This window comes from Hemicordylus capensis, chromosome 3, assembly GCF_027244095.1.
Source record: "Hemicordylus capensis ecotype Gifberg chromosome 3, rHemCap1.1.pri, whole genome shotgun sequence".
NCBI classification, from domain to species: Eukaryota; Metazoa; Chordata; class Lepidosauria; order Squamata; family Cordylidae; genus Hemicordylus; species Hemicordylus capensis.
In genome coordinates, this window is record NC_069659.1 from 307,879,045 (window position 1) to 307,897,772 (window position 18,728).

The window sequence follows — 18,728 nt, forward strand, 5'->3', positions numbered from 1 at the left end:
TGGACCACAATAACACCTATAACAATAAAAAAATAATAATAATAGGGCAAACCCCTGGCAAAATAGGTAGGTCTTAAGAAGGGCCTTAAAAGCAGCCAGGGAGGAGGCTGAACAAATCTGGAGGGGGGAGGTGTTCCAAAGAAGAGGGACAGCCACAGAGAAGGCCCTCCTACGGGCCCAGGCATCACTCACTATACCAGGGCCCAGGACACTAAGGAGTGCCAGCTGAGAAGACCTCACAGGACAGGATACAACTGACCAAGCGAGGCGATCCCGGAGATATACAGGTGCTAAGCCCATAAGTTTTGTAGGTGAGAACCAGCACTTTGAATTGGACCCAAAAATGAACAGGCAACCAGTGCAGCAAGCATAAAAGAAGTGTGATCTACGGCCACCCATGAGGAGGCAGACCGCTGCATTCTGGACTAGTTGAAGCTTCCAAATTGGTTCCAAAGGCAACCCTAGGTAGAGCGCATTACAGCAATCCAAATGAAAGGTGACAAAGGCATGAATTACTGTTGCCAGGGCCTGCTGGTCGAGAAAAGACCATAACCGGTGAACCAGCCGAAGCTGGGCAAAGGCACCCCTGGCCACGGCCTCCACCTACTGTTCAAGCAGGAGCTGCAAGTCCAGAAGGACCCCCAGATCATGAACCATCTCTCTCAAGGGAAATGCAACCCTGTAAAGAGATAAACTCACACACGGCAATTGGCCAGATTGCAAACTGGACAAGAGTTCTTTCCACTGATATTCCTTTCTGCTATCTCATCAGCTCCTATACAGTTCTTGAGACATACACCAGCCTGACAAATGAGCCTGGCCCCAAATGGATAAAAATAAAATATTCAGATCCGTGCTCCATCTGCCTTGGTAAACTGAGACCATGTCTCAGAATCCTTTGCATTGTCACAGTGGGGTATGGGACTCTATTCCTCCCTCTGCATCTACCCCTAAGAGTGTGGGGAAAACCTGATGCCAGCCTCTTGTTCACCAAATGTATTTCCATAAAGAAGGTGCACCTCCACCATTTTGGACATTCCCAGCGTGATTGCTCAAAGTGAGCACAGAGTGGGTTAAAGTTGCATTCCAACACAGTACATAAAATGTCCTTGCCAGACCCCACTAAACCTCAAGAGACCTGAAGACCCCCCCATTTGAAAAACCATGCTCTAGGACATTTGGCATCTCCACTAAGTTAATTTATGGTCCTATGCAAAATGAATATCTCCTTGAAAAATCTACTGTATGCCTTTAGAGAAAAGAAATGTTGTATACTTTTTCCAACCACACTCTAGGAGAGGGCTCTGTTTTAGCTTGGCCAGCTCTTGAGACTATAAATGTACAATGTGGTCTTCCAGCTTAGCAACCAGAGATAATTGCCTCTACTTACAGCAACTGAGCAAACGTCAACATCTTGGTCCTGTTATCCATCCCCCGTGTCTTCAAGTTCTCACACAACAGCAATGCAGTGCAAATCTTCAAGCTTCCCCCCTCCATACTATAACCATTGATTTGAGTAAGCATCAGACAATGAAAAGAGGGTTGGCTCTTCAGTTACCTACTGTAAATTGACTCACCAAGCCTGCTCTAGAATTGCTCTCAGATAATGAACACTTTTCTGTCCTGGGGGCGTTAATGGTTTGGATTTCTTGTTAAATTGTTTTAATATTAATAGTATTACTAATGTTCTGATAACTTTCTTAAAATTATAAGTTGCAAGTAAATACAAAAGGTAAAGGTAAAGTGTGGCATCGAGTCGGTGTCGACTCCTGGAGACCACAGAGCCCTGTGGTTGTCTTTGGTAGCATACAGGAGGGGTTTACTATTGCCTCCTCCCACACAGTGTGAGATGATGCCTTTCAGCATCTTTCTGTATCGCTGCTGCCTGATATAGTTGTTTCCCATAGTCTGGGAAACATACTAGTGGGGATTCAAACCAGCAACCTCTGGCTTACTAGTCAAATAATTTCCTGCTGTGCCATTAGGGAGATACAAAAGATACCCAGACATAATTATTACACATAAATAAAATTGCATAGGGTGGAATGCCTGAAATTCTCTACATAAAATGTAATATAAGAGCAGGTAAATTAAACATTTGGACTGTATACTTTTTCAGGATAAGATATAGTGGATGATAACATGTCTGTATTTCTCAATAGGAAGTAGTTTAAAGGACTACTATAGTTTAATACGACTTCCTCTGGTAAATTTAGGCAAAATGTCAGTTAGTACATACAAACTGGTTTTTTTAGTTATTATACAAATATGAATACTATGAATATTTAAAGTTCCCAAAGTGGTTTACATAGACATAGATACGTACAATTATTTAGATATTTAACTCTATTTTAGAATTATTATTGTAAGATTTCCTCCTCCTCCTCCTCCTCCTGCTCCCCCTTCAAGATTATATCATTACATGATAATACAGTACAACATAATCAAGAGCAGGAAATATGTATAATTAAAAAGAAAGGAAGGAAGGAGAATGATAATTTTAAAATCCCTTAAATCTTAATGTTATATAAACAAAATATGCCAAGAAAGAAAGAAATGAAAAAGTGAAGGAGAGACTTCTTCTAAGGATATTTATTCAAAACAGGAACAATTCATTAAAATTGCTGAAAATTCCTTTTTACCTTTCTGTCAACACACACACACACACACACACACACAATCCAACCGCTTCAAAGCAGACAAGGAACGCATATTGGGTATCCAAAGTAAATTTGTCCTTCCAGTGTCATATAATAATCCTTTTGGCAGCTCTCCATACATGAAGAATCCATAATTCTTCATAATACCATTCTCCCCATCTCTGACAATTCTTTAAAAATATTTAAAAACCCATCTTTTTACTCAGGCTTTTTCAGTTTCTTAATAATGTTTAGTTTTTTAATTCTGTGATTGATTTTTAAATTGTTGGTTTTTAATTGTTTTTATGTGTTTTTATATGTGTTTTTAACTGTTTTATCATTGTGAACCACCCAGAGACACGAGTGTGGGGCAGTATAAAAGTGTAATAAATAAATAATTCTTGATTAATACAACTTTGCTAAGGATGTACCCCAAAAGAACATGAATGTCGTTGACAAGCAATGATCACTGCAAAGTTAATGATCTTATGAATTTCAAGCCAAAGTGGAACAATAACTGGACAGGACCAAATCATATGCATAAGTATTTCCAGAGATGGGCAGTATATCAAATACATTTATTTTAAAATATATATTTTCAATACTTTTGTATTTTGTATCTAAAATGCCTTTCAGAACAGTATTTTGTATTCTGTATCTAAAATACATTTGTTTAGGTATTTTGTATTTTTAAAATACATTGACGAAACCAAAATACATCAGCCAATCATTGCTTTGATGTGTTCTTTGGTGGGTCCCCCCCCCCTCCAAGAGCTGCCTTTTTATTGCAAGCAAGCAGCCCATTAGCATCAGCAAGCTTGTATGCTCAAGTTCATCAGTCAATTGAACAACCCAGTCAGTCCTGTGTTGTCTTTGTAGCAACTCAGCAAACAAGTTCTTAGGAGACATGCCCTTTCACTCTAGTATTATCTGATTAGAAGTAGCATAACAAGGAGAAAAGCAAGTGATAACTAGCTTGACCAGTTTGAAATGACCAGGCTAATGTCTTTCAATGATTGGTGAACACCCACATTAGGATGCAAATTCCCCCCCACACCTCTTTGGAAGATGGGAGGGATTGCAGACATGTGGATTAATTGAGATTTGCCTACATATTGTTCTTCTCTGGTCTACAGCAGGGGTGTGCACAAAACTGGCTTGGCCTGTTTGGTTCAAATTTGAACCCAATTTGAACCAGGGTGGGTAGATTCAGTTTTGGTTTTGCTTGAAACCCACCCACCCCTGATTCAGTTTGAATGTGAACCCAACTTGAACCAGTTCTAAGAGGTTCTACATAGGGTATAATGGGGACTCAAACTGGCCCATTATTCCCTATGCAGAGCACCTAGGGTCACAAAACTAGGATGGGTGGCAGGCACCCAGGGGTGCCTACCACCCACCGAACCCCAAAGCAATCAGACACTCCTGTGATTTTTAATGATTTTGGGGGAAGATTTTTACATTTCTTGCATCCCCCCTAGGTAATAATGGGGATTTGAGGATGCCCCAAATGCCCCCCTGGAGGATTCCTGGGCACCAAAGTGGGTTTGGGGACAAGGCACCTTGTGCCACAACTCCCCCAGCAGCCCCAAGCTGATGGGGCTCATGATTTTTGTTTTATAATTTTTAAATATTTTAGCCTCTCTCAATGCAATGAATAGGAATTTCTCCCCCATTCAAAAATATTGAACAGTGTGTGACCTAATGAACTCTGTGTGACCTCAGCATTTACAGGGAGAGGGATTCCTATTCATTGCACTGAGGCAGGCTAAAATCTTTTTAAAAATATGTTTAAAAAACCATAAGTCCCACCAATTTGGGGCTGCTGGAGGGAGTTGTGGCACAAGGTGCCTTGCCCCCCAACCCACTTTGGTTTGGTTTGAGTTCGAACCTAGTCTACAGGACAGCAATCAGCAAAGTGCAGTTAGGAGGGCAAGAGGTAATTAATTATTTTATCTTCTTAAAAAACCCTTTGCAAACACTTTGGGCTTTTTGTGATTTTGAATAATCAAGGTCTTATTCCCAGCCAGCAGCTACACTGTTTGTTAGGTATTTGGGGGATGGGGGGGGGGGCTGTTCCATCCTGGGTACTGTATTCTTTTGTAGGGTTGTGGTGGGGGAGAGAATGAGAGATTTTAATTTGCTTCCTAATTGCAAAGGGGAGAGAAATGGAGAATACTTATGCTTGCGTGGCTGGGAAAAGGTCCTATGTTTCCTATGTGTATGGTCCAGTGCCCATCTAGTCCAGCATCCTGCTTCACACAGCGGCCCACCAGATATCTCTGAGAAGCCCACAAGTAAGAGGTGAGGGCATGCCCTCTCTCTTGCTGTTGCTCCCCTGCAGCTGGTATTTGGAGGCATCTTGCCTCTGAGGTGCCTGGAGCTGGCTACACACAGCCTTATAGGAATAAGAGAAATGCTTATATCTGCCATGCTAGATTCCTGAAAATGGTTTGCTATGTTTTTTGCATGTTCAATTTATGGGAGTGTTTGGAGATCTGATCCTGTGTGTGTTTTGTACTTTGTTGTGCTATTCCTAGTATGCACCATAGGCTTGGCTATGTAGGCTACATGATGAGTTAAGAGTCTAGTATTCCACAAAACACACTGGTGATGTTTAAGCCACCCTGATCTTTCGGATGTTGTGTGTTCCATTTTCAGCAGTGTTCAGCAGCAGAACACTTTCCCCACAGGTGGGGTTTGTGTGACAGAATGGGCCTTTGTCTTAAGAACACATTCCAGTTTCATATCAAAACTCCACTCACTTCCAAAAGCCAGTTTTGGCCTGGGCCCACGCCCACCACTTTTGTGGATTTATTGTCTTTCGCTTGGTTGTCAGGAATCTTCTTCCTATTGTATGGAAAACTCTACCTTGAGGGAGAAACATTAAGCTTTTGATTGTTTTGTCTATCTCCAATAGGGGATAGTTAATCTCAAATTAGGTGAGGGGAAAGGATTTCTGAGGTTGCCGTTTCCAACATGCTACTTTGGTGTGTGTTTAGCTTTGTTAGCTGAGCCAGGCTGCATGGCTCCTGGGAATGTGCAGACTTCATCACAATGCAAGCTTTTGTTCTCTGAACTGCAATTTGAGACCGAAGAGCTACCAAGCCTCCTGTCTAACACCAGTTAGGAAGAAAGGTATCTCACATGCATTTCTACCATTTTGGTTGCCTGTGAACTGTCCAATTTTTATATTTACTTAAATAAACTAGCTTTTGATTGTTTTAAACTTGATCTGGCTGGAAGCGTGCTCCATTCTGTTTCCCTATGTGCCCGCTCCAGCTACATGCTCCAAAGAAGGCATTTTAGCTATATTTTGCATTCACCCTGCTTCTAGATAGAACAGGGAAGATTTTGATGTTAGCTTTGTCTTACAGGAACTGGTGCAGCTCTACCGGAGGATTCATTTAATTCATGTAAAAAGTTACTTGATTTTTATTTTATATTGTGGGCTTCAATTTACTGAGTGAAAAGTATATTCCATTTTTAAAACTATGTGATCAATTGTTGATGAAGAAATATAAATAATGAATACATATAGATGAATACACCTGTGCCTGTCCTGGGGACTGGATTTAGCCATAGGAACATAGGAAGTTGCTCTATACTGAGTCAAACCCGTGGTCCATCTAGCTCAATATTTTCTACACAGACTGGCAGCAGCAGCTTCTCCAAAATTTCAGGCAGGAGATTCTCTCAGCCCTGTTGCTACCAGGGAGGGGAGGACACCTGGAACCTTCTGCATGCAAGCATGCAGGTGTTCTTCCCAAAGCGGTCCCATCCCCGAAGGCAGGCCTGCTCAACTTCGGCCCTCCTGCAGATGATGGCCTACAACTCCTATAATCCCTGGCTATTGGCTACTGTGCTTGGGGATTATGGGAGTTGTAGTCCAAAAACAGCTGATGTGGGGTTGGGCTGTTGAGTAGGCCTGCCCTATGGGGAACATCTTACAGTGCTCACACATGCAATCTCTCATTCAAATGCAAACCAGGGTGGTCTCTGCTTAGCAAAAGGGAGAATTCATGCTTGCTACCACAAAACCTCTCCTCCAATGTACCCTGTGCTCCCCCCACCACCTCTGAAATTGAGAAGTCTACACCCCTGTTTTTTAAATTATTGATCGAATTGAGTGTTAGGAATTTGTTGAGAGCAATAACAAAATATGATTATTCACATTAGTATGTTGGATGGGTATCCCATTGTCCAACAGCTATTTTTTAGATATAATACTGGTCGAACATCAAGCGGTCCTGTAGAACAGTTGTTTTCCTTTGCTGGGATGATTCACAGCCCCAGGAGGTACAACCTGAGTGATTTAATCTTTGAAAAACTTGTAATGCTTAAAGGAAATGGAAACAACTTTGGATAAGTAACAAACATCTCAAAATTGTTTCCTTTGTTCAGGCATTGTATTTTGTATTTTAAGACGTATTTTAAAATATTATTTTGTATTGTTATTGGTTGTTTACCAAGTATTTTGTATCTAAAATACATTTTCTCAGGTATTTTGGATCTAAATTACTTTTTCTGTGTATTTTGCCCTTCTCTGAGTATTGCTTCATACATATTACACCTCCAACATCTAGGAGTTTGAAACCAGACCTTCTTGTACCTTTGTTCATTACACTATTGTAGAGTAAGTCTGAAATGTCAAGCTATATATATATATATATATAACACAAACCAGTTAAGCTCATAACTGTGAAGATATATGAACATCTTATGCTGCCATATACCAAGTCAGACCACTGGTCCGGTATTGTTTGTCTGAGCCCCTCTGGGGCTTCAGACTGGCATATTTCTCAGCCCTACCTGAAGAAGCCAGGGCTTGATCCTGGACCTGCATACAAAGAATGTGCTCTGAGTTACCTCCACTTCCCATGTTCAGTGTTCCCACAGGAGTTTCAGTTGGAACTGCATCCTATTACAAGATATCAGGCCTGTTCTCACATCCATTTGGGGGTGCGCTGGAGAGCTCCTACCACTTTCGCAGCACACAACCAGAACCTCAGTTTGGGTCAGCAAACCCAGGAAACACACAATTAAGCCATGTATGGTGTCCATTTTAAAAACTGCAAGCTGAGAGTATAGAAAGTCCCCAGAGGCTTTGCAGACCTTCCCAGCATGCTTTGTGCTGCCAGTGGACTAGAAAGCTTCATGACATCAATAGCTGCCCTCTGATTGGTCGAGAAGGAGTAGGAGGCAAACCCAGTCCTGCTCAAGTTGTCCAGCTTAAGAACCATAGAGTGTGCTTTGCAGAGTGGCACCCATGGATGGTAGCTCCTCACAGCTCTCCATTGTTTCCATGTGAGGAAGGGCCTGCTGGGTTCTGGTGGCTGGGTAGAAGAGATGAGTGGATTCACACAATTAGAAAATCAAGGTAGGAGAGCTCTGGTTAAGAGCAGGGTAGGAAGTCTGGTTTACTTACATCGAGCAGCCTGGGCTGGAGGGATTTATGTGAGTTCACACGATCATGCAAACCAGGGTAGCCTGCCTTCTATACTGATTTTGATCATTGTGTGACCAGCCTATTGTGTCTGAGCCTAGCTACGCCTTGAAAAATAATACAAATTCAGATGCAGTCTTTTGATGTTTTGAAGCTTCTCCCATTTTTAGGTGTTTCCTTTGTGCAGAGATGAAATAATGGTTTAAATGGTTTCTGTTAAATTGTTCCTCATCAAATGCTTAGACAGTCAGAATCCTGGGGTTTTTATATCAACCCAGTCAGCCTAATACCCTGAAGAGTTGCATTCATATAGCATCTGTATTAAATAATTTACTCATAGGAATGTTTGCCCTTTCCCCCCTTTAACTGTAATGTACACCACAACTTATGCTTCTATTAAACTTGACCTCAAAATTTGTAGTTTTGGAACACTGTGTTTACATGGCTTATGGTTAGGTCATTAATTGTATTTATGAGTCAGGGTTTTTTTTTTAAAGAGTTAAAAGCAACATGTCTGTATTTAATATGATGTGAAACCCAAATCAAATCTCTCACGGCCACTAAAACTGGACAAATGTTGTGCCCGTAGATGCACACACATAGCAACCATTGAAGTCAATGGGAGCCACATGTGGCCATCTGCATGTGACTTGAAAAGTATCTTGGACATTGTGGAGATCAAAACAACAAAACTGGTTTGAATTTGTCATACATCTGTTTCCAACAGTTTTAAATGAGGGAGAAGTGTCTGATAAAACATCTACTCCACCAGAATTAATTGGAACATAGTGAACCCAGTCTTAGTGAATCCAATGATGATTACAACTCAGTGATTTCTCTTTGGGGGTAGTGCATACCATCTTAAAATTTTCAGATTTCCAACAGCAGGTGTCTTAAACCTTTCAGATGGATCCCAGGGTTTTCATGATTGGCTGGATGACTAAATAGCTGGCTGAAGCTTTGTGTTTATGTTTTTATTCTTAGCTTTATTGGAAAAAGGATGTTACATTTGTTATTTTTATTCTTTCATAAAAGAGCATAATCAGCCTTGACATCAGTTCCTCTTCCTTGCAGCGAATTAGAACAATCCGATTGTTTGTTGTTATTTGCTGCTGTAGTTTTTCCTAAATATTTCCAAGCAGTTTCTGCAAGTTTTTTGGAATGTAAAATTAGATCAAGATGATAATAAAAACAGACTCATTAAAAATATGTTCCACAAAAAATCTTCAATTTAGGAAACTGCTACACTAATATTCGCTAAATTATATTATTCCTCCTGTTCAGCATACTATGCAGTTGCTTCTTGTGATTCAGGCAGCTTTAGAGAAATGGACATAGGAATTCAAAACACAAAGAAAAATCTAATGGGAAATTTTCCTATGATAGTCCCTCTGAAATGAATTGCAGTAATAAAAAAGCAGTAGTGTAGAATTAGCAGTCTTGGGCAACTTGCTGTTTTTGGACTACAACTCCCATCATCCCCAACTACAGTGGCCAAAGACTGGAGATATTTTATTTATTTATTACATTTCTATACCACCCAAAACTTATGTCTCTGGGCAGTTTACAATTAAAATAATTTAAAACATCAAATCACTTAACAATTAAAATAATTTAAAACATTAGAAATTTTAAAACATTTCAAATCCAGTATTTTAAAAAAACATTTATTTTTTTAAAAAAAAATTAGAACCATAGATCTAATAAAAAGCCAGGGTGAATGAATGTGCCTTCAGTGCCTTTTTAAAAGTTGCCAGAGATGGGGAAGCTCTTATCTCAACAGGGAGCGCATTCCAAAGTCCAGGGGCTGCAACGGAGAAGGCCCGTTCCCGAGTAGCTGCCAGACGAGTTGGCAGCAACCCCAGATGAACCTCTCCAGATTATCTTAACAGGCAATGGGGCTCATGGCAAAGAAGACATTCTCTTAAATACCCAGGGCCTAAGCTGTTTATGGCTTTATAGATAATAACCAGCACCTTGTATTTTGCCCGGAAACCTATTGGCAACCAGTATAGTTCTTTCAACAGAGGAGTAATATGGTCTCTCCTAGTTGACCAGAGACCAACCTGGCTGCCTCATTCTGAAACAAATGCAGTTTCCGGACTATATACAAAGGCAGCCCCACATAGAGCGCATTACAGTAATACAGCCTAGATGTTACCAGCATATGTACTACCGTTTTGAGGTCGTTCATCTCAAGAAACAGATACAGCTGGCATATCAGCCGAAGCTGATAAAAAGCACATTTAGCCACCGGCTCTACCTGGGACACCAGGAGAGGTTCGGATCCTGAAACACCCCCAGACTGCATACCTGTTCCTTCTGGGGGAGCATGAGCCCATCCAGAACCGACGGATCAAAATAGTCTCCTGAGTTCCGACCCTGAACTATAAGTACGTCTGTCTTATCTGGATTCAGCCTCAGTTTGTTATCCCTTTTCCAGCCCATTACTGCCTCCAGGCAGGCATTTAGAGACTTCTCCTGATGCTGTTGACATGGAGAAATAGATTTGGGTGTCATCAGCATATTGATAACATCCTGCACCAAATCTCCTGATGATCTCTCCCAGCAGTTCCATGAAGACGATAAACAACACTGGAGACAATATGGAGCCCTGAGGGACACCATACGAAAGTTCAGATTTTGAAGAACAACAGTCTCCAAGATACACCATCTGGCATCTGCCTGTGAGGTAGGAGCGGAACCACTGCACAGCAGTGCCTCCCACCCCCAGTCCCCTCAGACATTCCAGAAGTATACTATGGTCAATAATATTGAAAGCCGCTGAGAGATTACCAACAGAGTCATACTCCCTCTGTCAATTCCCAGTTGAAGATCATCCATCAGGCAGAACAAGGTAGCCCACCCAAAAGCCAGTTTGAAATGGATCTAGATGATCAGTTTCCTCCACGACTGCCTGGAGCTGGGAGGCCACCACCTTCTCAATCACCTTGCCCAGCCATGGAAGATTGGGGACAGGCCTGTAATTGCTTAACTCTAAGGGATCCAAGGCAGGCTTCTTCAGAAATGGTCTAATAATTGTCTCCTTAAGACAAGGAGGCATCCTGCCCTCCCTCAGAGAGTATTTATGATTTTTACAAGGCCCTCTACAACAGCTTCCTTGCTAGATTTTATAAGCCATGTTGGGCAAGAATCAAGAGGGCAGGTGGTAGGCCACACCATTCCAAGCAACTTGTCCACATCCTCAGGGGTCATGAACTGAAACTGATCCATGGTCATCACATAAGGAGAACTGCTGGACACCTCGGCATCCCTAACAATTGTGGAGTTTGAATCTAAGTTGACCCAAATACGAGAGATTTTGTCCACAAAAAAACTCATTTGGAAGGTCACATAGAGTAATTGTCGGTTTCAAGTACTGATTCAAGGGAGAAGGGGCTCACATTTGCCCCTTCACAATCCTGAACAACTCCGCTGTACGTGAGCTTCTGAACACGATACGAGAGGAAAAGAACTGCTTCTTTGCCGCACATATCACCCCAGCAAAGGACTTCAAATGCTCTCTATGTAATAATCTGTCCGATTCAAGTTGAGTCTTCCTCCACTTGTGCTCTAGTTGTCTATCTTGCCGCTTCAGCCTCCGTAGTTCTTCCGTATACCAAGGGGCCAATTTCAAAGTGGGTCAGAGAGGACACTTAGGAGTGATCATATCCACTGCCCTGGTGAGTTGATTTTTCCAGTTCTCCACCAGAGTGTCAACAGGGTCACCAGCAGAGCCAACACTAAATCCCTCCAAGGCTTCCTGAAATCCTATAGGATCCAGTAACCTTCTCGGGTGGACCCTCTGGGGATGTCATGGAATGATCCCAGGACCTTCTGTATACAAAGCATGAGCTCTACCACTTTTTAAAACACCCCATCCATCCCGTTGTGTCATATGTGTTTTGCATGATAACCACATTAGTCAAAGAGATAAGAACCTACATCTACCCATGGCTTTTATTGGACTGGAAGCTCTAGAGTTCTTTCGTACACTGGAGTTGTATCAAGCACTGCAGCTGCCACCTTGAAACTCACTGGCCTCATCAAAGCTGACATCAGCTGGAATATCCACTCCCACCAAGTGCTGGCTTGGAGGTAGAGAGCTGGGATCTCAGCTCTATTTTGGTATACAAGCACTAGGGCCTTTCCTGACGGTGATGAATTATTCCTATGGGTTATGTTGCTGAGGGTTCATAGAGCCCCTGCTTCTTTCTTGGTTTTTTTTTTTTTTTTTTTTTTTTTTGTGTCTGTGTGTGTGTGGGGGGGGGGTGTTGGCCACAATAGCCATCCAATTTATGGGGAAAAGGGTATTTTTTCAATATCACTTTTTTACTTTTTAGTGTTCTTATCAATGGCTTATATTCTTATCAATGGTTACTAATCTGGAGGCTATAGGCCACCTCCAGCCTCTGAGGCAAGATGCCTCTAAATACCAGTTGCAGGGGAGCAACAGAAAGAGCAACGTCTTGCCTGTGAGCTTCTCAGGGGCATCTGCTGGGTCACTGTGTGACACAGGATACTGGACTAGATGGGCCTTGGGCCTGATCCAGCAGGGCTGTTCTTATGTTCTTAACATGAGCACAGAGTACAAAATTTTGTGGAGGTAGAAAAAGGAATGGACCACCATAGCACAACCTGTAGTGGAGTGGTTACTTACATAGGTGGGGACTTGAACCCCCCCACAAACGTGACTGAAAAAATTAATAAAAGCAGTATACTATTTACACTATCAATCTTATTGTCAGCACCCCAGTAATCAAAAGAATGAAAGAGCAGGAATTGAAGACTGAACAAATAAAAGGTTTAAAATTATGATCCCAGCAGCACAACTGGTGAATGTTTACTCAGATGTAAGTCCCATTAACTTCAGTGGGACTTACTTGCAGAAAACTGTGTGTAAGAATGCAGCTAAATTATTAGAGCGGGATGACTGGGCAGGAGGAAAGAGAAACAGTGGGACCAGATTTTCAGGAAGTAATTTATGACTTCAGCAACCAAGTCCAAACAACTAGGAAACACTTAATTTCATCAACCTAGACTCCAAGCAAAATGGGAGCTTTAAAAGAAGTAGGTGGTAAGCAGGTGAAAATGTTGCAGAAATTCAGTAAGCTGGAAGTCTAGTACGCTGGAGGTGTGCTGTTCAGCAACAGCACTTAAATTTAAAAAGTAAAATGTATTGCTTTCTGCATGTGCACACCATCAAAGGAATGTAAACCTGATCCTAACTAATCCTGTATATATAAGAAGATCAAAGGTATAATATGGATAACATAAAATATGTTTAATATAAGATATGTAAACAATTCCAGTCAACAGAACATATTAAAAACAATTATCATCAATCTCATTTCCAACATTGCCTTTAAAGTTATCTAAAATAAATATGAATCAATTATCTCCATGGTGCCAACATATGCTATTTTATGAAAGCTATCTTGAGAATCCTTAAGGGTATTCACATGACCAGGAGGTGGGGAGGGAAGGCAGGCAGGCAGCGGGAAGGCTGTGCTGAACTTATCGTCCTTCAACGGCATTAGGAAGAGGACAGCACAGATCTCCGGAGGCTGGGATGATGCATCCTGGCCTCCACATATACCACAATGCATCACACACTGAGCACTGTGCACTGAGGGATTCTCCCATGAGGGTTCTCTAGGCGCCCGTCTCTGTGTCTGCTCAGGCTGCAAGCAACCCAAGCAGTCACACAACCCTGCACCAGGTTAAGGACGCACTCGTGTCCTTAACCTTAGTAAAAGACCAGGGTTAAAAACTGGGTCAGGTGGGCAGACAGTGCCGGGATCTGTGCAGATCCCAATGCTTCACATGTGCAGCCGAACCCAGGTTAGGCTGCCCTTGCCTGGGTTAGGCTGCATGTTTGAATACCCTTCTTTTATTGATGTAATTTATGAGTTGCTCTAATTATCACCCATTAGTAGTTACTAGCCAGATGTGTTTTGACTTTGTAGTCTTCTTCAGTGGCTTTTATAAGACAGATTTTTATGCACATGGCAAGTAGTGCACCATATCCATATTTCAGCTTCTGAAAAGTATGGAGTCTCAGTTATCCTAGATCACTTTGTGCACTTGAACATATTAAGTACTTTAGGAAGCTGTGAAAGTGGAGCAGACAGTGGGAGTGACATTAACCCACTGTGGGGCTATTTTGATGATCACAAAAATAGGGCTAGGAAAGCCTAGCCCGATTTTTGAGGATCGTCAGAACCACCACGCTCACAGCCGAGCCTGGTGGTTCTGGAGCGGCTAACCCGCTCCTGTAGCCCGCCCCTTAGCCCGGGTTTGCAGAGCGAGCGCTCCGCAAACCCGGGCTATCTGCTCATGAGTAGCCGCGCCGCGGCTCCGTGCCGCGGCTACTCACAAGTAGACGCCTGACCGGGAGGCTTAAAAGCAGCCTCCCGGCTCGGGGGTCTCCCCAGTATGCCCTGCGCACTCGCGCAGAACAGACTGGGGCTTCCGGGGGCCACGTGGCCCCCGAGTTCCCCAGCCCCCGCCGGCTTCGTCACGGAGCCAGCAACCATGTGGGCGGCCGATCCGGCCGCCCAGGGCTCCCTGCCCGCTCGTCTGCAGGGAGAGCGGGCTTAGCCCGCTCTCCCCGCAGTTTTTTTAAAAAGCGGGTCTCACAGATTGTGAGACCCGCCTCAATGTCTGCTTTGTATAGACAGAAAATAGTGGGATAAACTAGTGCAAGAATAATTCCCACAAGTAATGTTTGCCTGAACCCACTCAACCTCTCTCAAAAAAATCTCTCAACCAGGAAATAACCCTAATTCACAGATAGGTACAGCCTGGTTAAAGTGTTACTGATTTTTTTCAAACATGAAGCCTACATTGTTTTGTTAAAACATGCTTTAAACTTTGTGACACGCAAGCACACACTTTTCATCTATTCTTTTAACTGTATTGCCTAAATTCTTCCCCTGTCTTTATTAGTTTGTGCTGAGTATCAGAATGAAAATAAGATTAAAGAAGCAATGAACTCCACAGGGCCATGACAGAGAGCTAAACATATCAGCTCTGCTGATTACATCATGAATGTATTTCCTTTTCTCAAGGCTAGGCTACTTTCTGTTGTTCCATGTTTGATGTGCCAGGACCAGAAATTAGAAAACACATCAAACCAAATGTCTGGAAAAAAAAGCCCTAAGAATGCATTCTAGCTCTGAGATGTGATTGCATATAGTATAAACAACTATGCAAATATAAAACAGGTTGGCTGGAATATTACAAGTATGACACATAGCCATGTGCTAGAGTAAAAACAGGGTGCCATTTCATAGCATAGTATAAACTAGCTAAATTCCATTAATTTTGTTGGAGTTCCTGCCAAATGTGGATTTCCCATTCGGTATTATTCAAAGCTAGATGGGCCTCAGTAGTTAAGACTACAGGACAGTTCACATGTGCAAATACATCCTTTGATTTCTCATCACTAGGTTACTCAACAACTTCATGCGTCAGTTCAGTGTCTGAAACAGCTCTGTTAAAAAACACAGTGTTTGATATAAAGTCAGGAGACGCAAAATAGCTGTCTGTGGTATTTGGACTGTGATGGCATATTCACACATTCAAGTCACCACCTCATGTGTCAGTCATTAAGTGATGAACCAGCCATGGCTGCTACAGTCCCAAAAATCCTACCAATCCTAGAAGCATCTGTGCCACTTACAGGATCTAAATGGAATATTTTTTTTTTAAAGGTGGGGGAGTCCATATTAAATTGCAATTGCGGAAGGCAGCTCCTTCTGTATGTGTGCTTTCTCTTTGGAGTTAAGATCAAGATTATGGGAGGAAATCTGATCTTGCATGAATTGTCCCCATTGCTAAGCAGGGTCCACTCTGGTTTGAATTTGAATGGGAGACTATATGTGAGCGCGGTAAGATGTTCTCTTAGGGGATGGGGCTGCTCTGGCAAAAGCATCTGCATGCTTGCATGCAGAAGGTTTGCTCCCTGGTATCTCCAAGATAGGGCTGAGAGAAACTCCTGCTTGCAGCCTTGGAGAAGCCACTGCCAGTCTGTGTAGATGATACTGAGCTAGATGGACCAATGGTCTGACTCAGAATAAGACAGATTCCTATGTTCTTATGTGTAGCCTGTACAGCCTGATCCCTGTCCCCAGGCAGAGGGCTGGGAAGAAGGAGAGAGCAGCAAGGGGGACCAACAGACATGTTGGATCTCCAACGGAGACCCATAATGACAGAAGCAAGTCTCCTGACTGGGGGTGGTGGTAGTTGGGGGTGGGGTGGGCTCTCTCCCTTCTGTCATAGCAGAACTTCTTCAAAGAACTCCTGACAGATTGCATGTTTGTACCAACAAAGCTTTTTGTATGATAGTAATCTCAACCAGTATTGTCTATTTTGGTGGTCTGAATGTCTAATCCAGGGGTTCACAAGCTGTGGTACTCCAGACCTTGCTGAGTTGGAGTTCAGCGACATCTGGATTACCACAGTTTGGGAACCCCTGATCTAATCCTTAGCAGAATCAATAAACCAGAATATCCTCTGTGATGTACAAAAAGCATCTACTCAGAGGCTGCAATCCTTATCTGCAATAAGTACTATTGAACTTTGGTCAGCATCAGCAGAATCACCCTTAGGCAGCTGCCAAAGTCTCAGTGCCCAGGAGACCAACTGCTGAAACATGTCCTGGTCCCCCAGCAGAAATGGGTCCAGTCAGCAACTCGCTGTGTGGTCCCTCCTCACCTTACTAAGGTGGCAGTATGGGATTCTTTCATGGTTGATGGATCAGCAACTGCTTTCTAACCAGTGACTGCTGTCCCGCCGCCCCATGTTATTTTCCTCTCACAATACCCTATGTATAGTTGTGACACTGAGGCTATTCTCACAATCACTGGAAAATGGGCTAAGGGAGCTTAGCCCACTTTCCAGTGATTGTTGGAACCACCAGGTTCGCCCACAAGCCCAGTGGTTCCATGGCGGCTAGCCCGCCTAGGAACCCCTGCCCTTAAACGAGGTTAATGGAGCACTAACTCTGTGTTTTTGCGGTCGTGAGATGCCACGGCACGGTTTTGTGTTGCAATGACTCTTGGGGAGACCCCCACTGGGAGGCTCCAACAAGCCTCCCGACCTCGGGCATCCTGGGACTTCCGGGGGCCACGCAGCCCCCAATCCCTGCCACCCCTCCAGGCTCCCCACACAAACCCTGACAGCTCTTCACACTGATCGTGTGAAGTTCCTCACTATGTAACACATTGCTGGTAAAAATAAAGTCATGGAGACAGTAGCTGCCAAACAGAACACTGTTGTTGCTGGCCCACTGGGAATGAATGAAATCTTGTCCACCACCATCATAAGGAGAAGGGTCCCACACAGGTGAGTGGGGGCTCACCAGAGGTTACATTGCCAAGGCCTCCCTCAAATATACAGCCAGCCCTTCATGGGGTAAATGGGAAACATGAATTTCTAGAAACATGCAGTTCTAGGCATGTGCACGAACCGAGGCTCAAGCACAGGTTCAGCACGGAACCGGTTTGGACGAGAGCAGAACCATTTTGGCACCGCCGGGGGTGGTGGTGGTGGTGAGTGGGAGTAGAGCATGTCCTTACCTGCTCTCCACTGCTCCGGTCATGGTGTTGCTGACAACACAAATTGTTTCCGTGCATGTGCGGAGGCCATGTGCATGCTGGTGCCATGTGTGGGTTGTTGGGGGGAGTGCCATCACAACAGGAAGCTGCATGGGGTGTCAGAAATCAGGTAAGGACATACTCTACTCTCTTTTAAAGGTCCCATTCACCACTTCCCACCCCTACCCCAGCAATTCATGTACATCCCTATCCAGTTCTCTTTGTCTAAGTTGATTTCTATTGACTTCTATCGCAGGAAAGCAAGGAAGGAATAATGGAGATTTTTAAGCAACTAATCACACAAACTTTTGAGAAACTTCAGAAAGATGTGGAAATGACCTACTGAAAATTCTGGAAGTTGTTTTGTCTTAGTGAGGACTAGAGAAAAGCTTTCAGCAGCAGTCGTATTGGTATTATACTATTCTGTTTTGATGGCCTAACATTCTTTGAAAAAATGTTGTGTTAAATATGCAATATAAATAAGAACAGTAAAAGGATTTTGAAAATCAGACCTTGAACTTTACATAACAACAAAATAAGGTCGTTCACACGACCAAAATCCTTGGAACTAGGGAGGACTGGGGGGAATGCAGGAGTATACTTACCTTCTCCCACACAAGCATTGTGTCTCCAGCACTCCATAATGCTGCGTGGTGTGGCATGATTGCTGCTTAAGGGATCTGGAGGAGGAAGTCCTCTGGTATCCCACAATGCATTGTGTGGGCAGTGGAGAGGCTGCCCACATCAATGTAACAGTTCCCAGTTTCCTGGCCACTCTGTAGGTGGCACTCTATGGTGGAGAGCCAGTTGGGTTGCCAGGAGCTGCTGCAAACCAAGCTGAAAATACACATGATCGGGGCTGTTGAGGTAAGATGGAGCTTTTCCCCTATTACCTTGGTTTAATCGAAGGTTTATGAACAGGGTAGCCCTGCTCTGGAGCAGTAGGGTAGGAGCAGGTCCCAAGGCTCCACACAAACCTCTCTACCTGGGTTTTCCCACTCCTACCGTGCTGTGGCCAGTCATGAGGACTACCTTAGTGTC

The 18,728-nt window shown here is 43.2% G+C and overlaps 1 protein-coding gene across 4 annotated transcripts in view; it reads right to left on the minus strand.

Annotated features, from left to right (window-relative positions):
• The window catches only part of LOC128352118 (uncharacterized), a 91,080-nt gene extending 72,703 nt beyond the window's left edge, over positions 1 to 18,377 (minus strand). For 3 of the 4 annotated variants that reach the window (XM_053312374.1, XM_053312373.1, XM_053312375.1), the window contains exon 1: positions 10,399 to 13,298. In XM_053312374.1, coding sequence (XP_053168349.1) covers positions 10,399 to 10,713 — 315 coding nt within the window. In that variant the 5' untranslated portion in view covers positions 10,714 to 13,298. Of the gene's footprint in view, positions 1 to 10,398; positions 13,299 to 18,292 lie in introns of those variants that run through there. The other variant, XR_008320213.1, reaches the window with a different exon arrangement.
• Between the last annotated feature and the right edge of the window lie 351 nt (positions 18,378 to 18,728).